Below are 5344 nucleotides of genomic sequence, written 5' to 3' on the forward strand. Positions count from 1 at the left end.
ACTCGTCTAAAAAATATTCATAAATTTTTTTTTAAAAAAATATTAGAGTCGGATTATTAATTTATTAAAAAAGTGGAGGAGAATTATATATCAATCCCTCCTAGATTTTAAATATTATTTTTCAAAAATTTAATTATATTTTTAAATTTTGTAAAAATGTTTAAAGATATTTTTTAAGTTAAATTAGAGCGTATTAATCTAACTTATTAAAATTTTAAATTCTTTTAAAAAGTAAAAAATATTTTTAATTTTTATTAAAAAATTTAAATGTATTTTCTTTAAAAAAATATATTAACTATATATTATATTTTTATTAAAAAAATTTAAATTATTTTTAAAGTTAAGGGCTTATAAATATTTTCTTTTTAAAGTTAAGGGCTTAAAAAATATTAGAGTCGGATTATTAATTTATTAAAAAAGTGGAGGAGAATTATATATCAATCCCTCCTAGATTTTAAATATTATTTTTCAAAAATTTAATTATATTTTTAAATTTTGTAAAAATGTTTAAAGATATTTTTTAAGTTAAATTAGAGCGTATTAATCTAACTTATTAAAATTTTAAATTCTTTTAAAAAGTAAAAAATATTTTTAATTTTTATTAAAAAATTTAAATGTATTTTCTTTAAAAAAATATATTAACTATATATTATATTTTTATTAAAAAAATTTAAATTATTTTTAAAGTTAAGGGCTTATAAATATTTTCTTTTTAAAGTTAAGGGCTTAAAAAATATTAGAGTCGGATTATTAATTTATTAAAAAAGTGGAGGAGAATTATATATCAATCCCTCCTAGATTTTAAATATTATTTTTCAAAAATTTAATTATATTTTTAAATTTTGTAAAAATGTTTAAAGATATTTTTTAAGTTAAATTAGAGCGTATTAATCTAACTTATTAAAATTTTAAATTCTTTTAAAAAGTAAAAAATATTTTTAATTTTTATTAAAAAATTTAAATGTATTTTCTTTAAAAAAATATATTAACTATATATTATATTTTTATTAAAAAAATTTAAATTATTTTTAAAGTTAAGGGCTTATAAATATTTTCTTTTTATTAATTTAGCATAATATTTTCTAATAAAAAGGCGTAAAAGTTTCGAAAATTATTTCTTAAGTATCTTGTCAAATATTAATATTCTCAATTAACAAATTTATAAGAAGCGATCAATTTACGATCTAATCTCATACAAATTTATTGTATATGATATTCTCACTCACACTGCACGAACAATTCAAATCAAATTATTTATAACTATTACAAAATGGGTCGTAGTGATAATAATATTAAGATAAAACACTCAGTCTTATCTATATACCGTTAATTCATTAAAGTATATATTCCAACAATTTTCCACTTCAATAAAGCCAGTTAGACATGTATTATGTTCGCTCACTTACCCTAGAGAAGATAAGAAATGTCTCGTAACTTTAGACGTTTTAGTTAACTCTCAAACCCTTTAGCCGAGAGTTTTTATACAAAGTCAAAACAAACAGTCATCTACGTCACTACCACGATATGTTCCCTCGCTATGTTGTACTTCATACACTGACGTTTTTCATGTTCTACTATCGCTATAGTAAAATTTAGCATTACATAGTTTTCAACCATAGTAAGAATTAATTATTTTTTTTTAATTTTCCAAACTATGGTAACTATTAAGTTATTTTTGGTACACTTCAATAATTTCTCTAAAGAGAGAAGGTTGTTAGAAGGCAATTAAACGCAGCAGAGGGGCAAAATCGTAATTGCACAAGAAATAAAATTGGAAGTCTCGTATTCTAAAATTAAAAATTAAAAAAATATAATTTTCTTCCAACTTCAATCAATCTCAACCATTCAAATGGAATGAGAAACTAAGACCGTTCAATTATTGGGATAGTGATGCACAAACGAAATGACTTATCTACTCGATTCGTCCACGTGTCCATAGTGATTTTTTTTTTTCGGTACAATTATAAATATTATGTCTCCTGTTTTTATTAATATAAAAGAATTATTCTATTATTTTTAAAAATATATATTAAAATTGAGTTATCCAAAATAAATAAATAAATATTTTAAAAACTATTTTTATTTATTAAAGACAAAAAAAAAATTAAATTAACGAGCAAAAAGAAAACAGAATTTGCTATTTTAATGTAAAGTCGTAAAGAAAACAGAATTAAAAATACAATTCCTGATTTGATTCGACTTTAAATTCCTTTATTTATTTCCCCTCCAAAGTACAATACAATGTAAATAGAACAGGAAATTTAAAACGGCCTAAAATTCCGCCGCCGGTGGCCGGCGCCGTCGAAGAGGGCCGTGAGGGGTGGTGGGAGGAAGGGGATTTATTTCATTTTCTGAGATCACTCACGGCGGCCGCCATTGCCATTGATGAAGGCAGCAAGGTTTCTGACGAAATCCAGCGCCACGTCGGTCGTGGGGTTGAACAAATGAAACACGTGGCCTTCGCCTTTTGTCTCCACGACCTCGACGGTGCCACCCCATCCCGATTTCTTCAAACACTCACTGTAAAACCATCCTCTGTTCTTCAGAGCATCCTTCTCCGCCACATAAACCACCACTCTCTCCGCCGCCAGCTGTCCCAATTTCGGGTCATATTCCGGGTTCACAATCGGGTCATCTAACCCGCTAATTGTAGGGCAAGTCACATACCACAATTTCTCCATAAAGTGTCTTTCCTCTGGTCTCAGCTTCTCTTCATCTCCGACCAATTTCCCTCCCCAGAAATAAGGATGAACCAAAATCAATCCCTTCAGATTCAACCCGGCTATCCCCTCCGACCCGACCCGAACCGCCAAGTGATGAACAATATTAGCTCCGGCGCTATCTCCAGCAAAATAAACCCGATCCAAATCCACGATTCCATTCAGCCACTCCTCCGGCCCGTTTCCGTCGGAATGGGCAGCAACCCATTTCAGAGCGGCCCATGAATCTTCATAAGCAATCGGAAGAGGGTGCTCCGGAGCAAGGCGGTAGTCGACGGAGACGGCGACAACGTTGGCTTCAGCAGCTAAGGACTTGACGTGGCGGTCGTAGAAAGGGGAGAATGCCGATTCGATGCAGAAGCCACCGCCGTGGACGTAAACGAGAACAGGAAGCTTCTGGGGTTGTGCGGTGGCGGGTTTGGGCCTGTAAATCCGAACAGAGACAGCGGTTTCCGGGGAGATGACGACGTCTTTGGAATCGACGCCGGTAACGGGATCCGGAGAAGGGGGTATTGCATCGTTGCCGACTAACCTGTGGACGGTACCGTCTTTGTAAACGATAAACAAAGGGGAAAAGTTGTGGGCAATTTCGGTGGAATCCATGGAAACGAGAAATAAGCGGCGGATGAACAGAACGATACTCAACAAAATTCCTCGCTCTGTTTTGACAAGAAATGTGTAATTCGTGAACTTAAAAAGCTGTGTGGTTCGGATAAATGATTGGCGGCGGGCGCCCTCATCTTTTTACCGTACACTCATTACCAAATATATATATTATATATGGTAATATATTATATAATATATATATTTATATTTATATATTTGGTAACGAGTGTACAGTAAAAAGATGAGGGCGCCCGCTGCCAATCATTTGTCCGAACCACACAGTTTTTTTTTTCTCTCTCTCTTCTTTTTCTCTTTATACGGGTGCATGTTCCTAATTGAATTAAGTTGGTTGATTTTTTTTTTAATGTTTGATTGATAACCCAATCTAATCCGAAACTTTTCATAATCCAACTCGAAACTCTATTTTTGGGTAACTCGACCCGAAATTTTTCACAACCTAACTCGAAATTCTATTTTTGGGTTGGGTTGGCAATCTTTTTAAAATTTTATTTATTACCATTTATAATTATAGGATACAATCTTGTAATAAAATATATTAATGTATTCTCAAACAAACACATATCAATCTATAATTATTTACAAGAAAAAAATCAATAAAGAACAACGAACGAAAATTGTAACATATTTACATAGTTTAACATTGTTATAAAATTAAGAAAACTAAATACCGATATTTATTAAGAATTGGTTAAACTAACAAAAAAAAATATAATGATAGATCGGAAAATTAAATAAACAATAAAAAATGATTAGTTTAAAGGTATTGTATATAACAAAAATAAAAAATATATAAAAATATTTTAATTGAAATATAAATATTTATGCCTGAATTTTGAGAGTTCTAAATTATTAGAAAAAGAAAAATATATAAAAATTGTGATATAATAAAATGCGACACACAGATAATAAATACATTATAATTTAGAATATGCTTTAAAATTATATATATATATATAATTTATGAACGTTAACCTTATAAACATTTGTTTCAAAATAATTTAAATGTATCTATAAATCATAATACAAAAAGATTATTAATATATTTTATATATTTTTATTTGGTTCGGGTCAACTTGAAGGTTTTGTCTACGAACCCGAAATTGAACCAATTCAGTTTGTGCTCAGAAAAATGAACCAAACCCTGTCTGAAATACTAATTCAACCCAACCCAATCCATGGAAACGAGAAATAATCGACTGTTGGTAGAGGTTTTCGGGTTCCCTCAAGATTTTAAAACCTCTCATACATTTTAAAATCTCGAGGAAAGCTTAGGCCATTACTCTGAAATTTCAGGTTAGTTGGATGGATAACTTGAATAAAATTCATAATACAACCTAGCAGGGTTATTCTTTTTATTACATTAATGGGTATTAAAAACCTTACTAGGCTACTCGACCCATTATTTCTTTTAATGTATCTTATTAAATTAAAATGCTTAATTACTAGACTACCCCTAATTTTCTTATCCTAAATTAGTGCGTCACCGTATGCATGCTTTAAATACATATACGAAAACTCATAATACATATTTAAAATAAGCCTATAAACTTCCCTATTTCAATCGAAACAAAATAAAGATAACATAGTCTATGAATATAAAATAAATTGCATGAAATTTTATGTGTTCTACTGACTTATCCTGACTTTCATGATCTTTCCAACGTTCATCGTCATTCATGGATAGAAGCCTTACCTTTATCTGAAAAATATAATTGTAGCACATGACTTGAATATTTTAAGACATACTGATGAGGTTAGTAATACAATCACACACATATCATGATTTGGGACCTATTCTTTTAAAGTCGTAACATGGTCTCAGACTCTTTTCAGTTTTGGGCAGGGTTGGATATGTGATATTTCCCCACACACGGCCCATGTACGCGCACATAGACCCACTAGGCAGGCTCGTATACATACCCATTAAGTCTGGCTTAGTCGGACACAACGCATTACATGTTGTCGAACGTCACAAAAAAAAAAAAAAAAAACCTACA

The 5344-nt window shown here is 30.1% G+C and overlaps 1 protein-coding gene across 1 annotated transcript; it reads right to left on the bottom strand.

Moving 5' to 3' along the window:
* Positions 1–2188: 2188 nt before the first annotated feature.
* On the bottom strand, positions 2189–3425 carry LOC111449075 (probable carboxylesterase 13). Its single transcript, XM_023088924.1, has one exon. It carries the CDS (start codon positions 3321–3323, stop codon positions 2358–2360), a length of 966 nt encoding a protein of 321 aa, XP_022944692.1. The 5' UTR covers positions 3324–3425; the 3' UTR covers positions 2189–2357.
* Positions 3426–5344: the final 1919 nt, after the last annotated feature.

The sequence above is a fragment of the Cucurbita moschata genome, unplaced genomic scaffold (assembly GCF_002738365.1).
Source record: "Cucurbita moschata cultivar Rifu unplaced genomic scaffold, Cmos_1.0 Cmo_Scf00010, whole genome shotgun sequence".
In the NCBI taxonomy this organism is placed as follows: domain Eukaryota; kingdom Viridiplantae; phylum Streptophyta; class Magnoliopsida; order Cucurbitales; family Cucurbitaceae; genus Cucurbita; species Cucurbita moschata.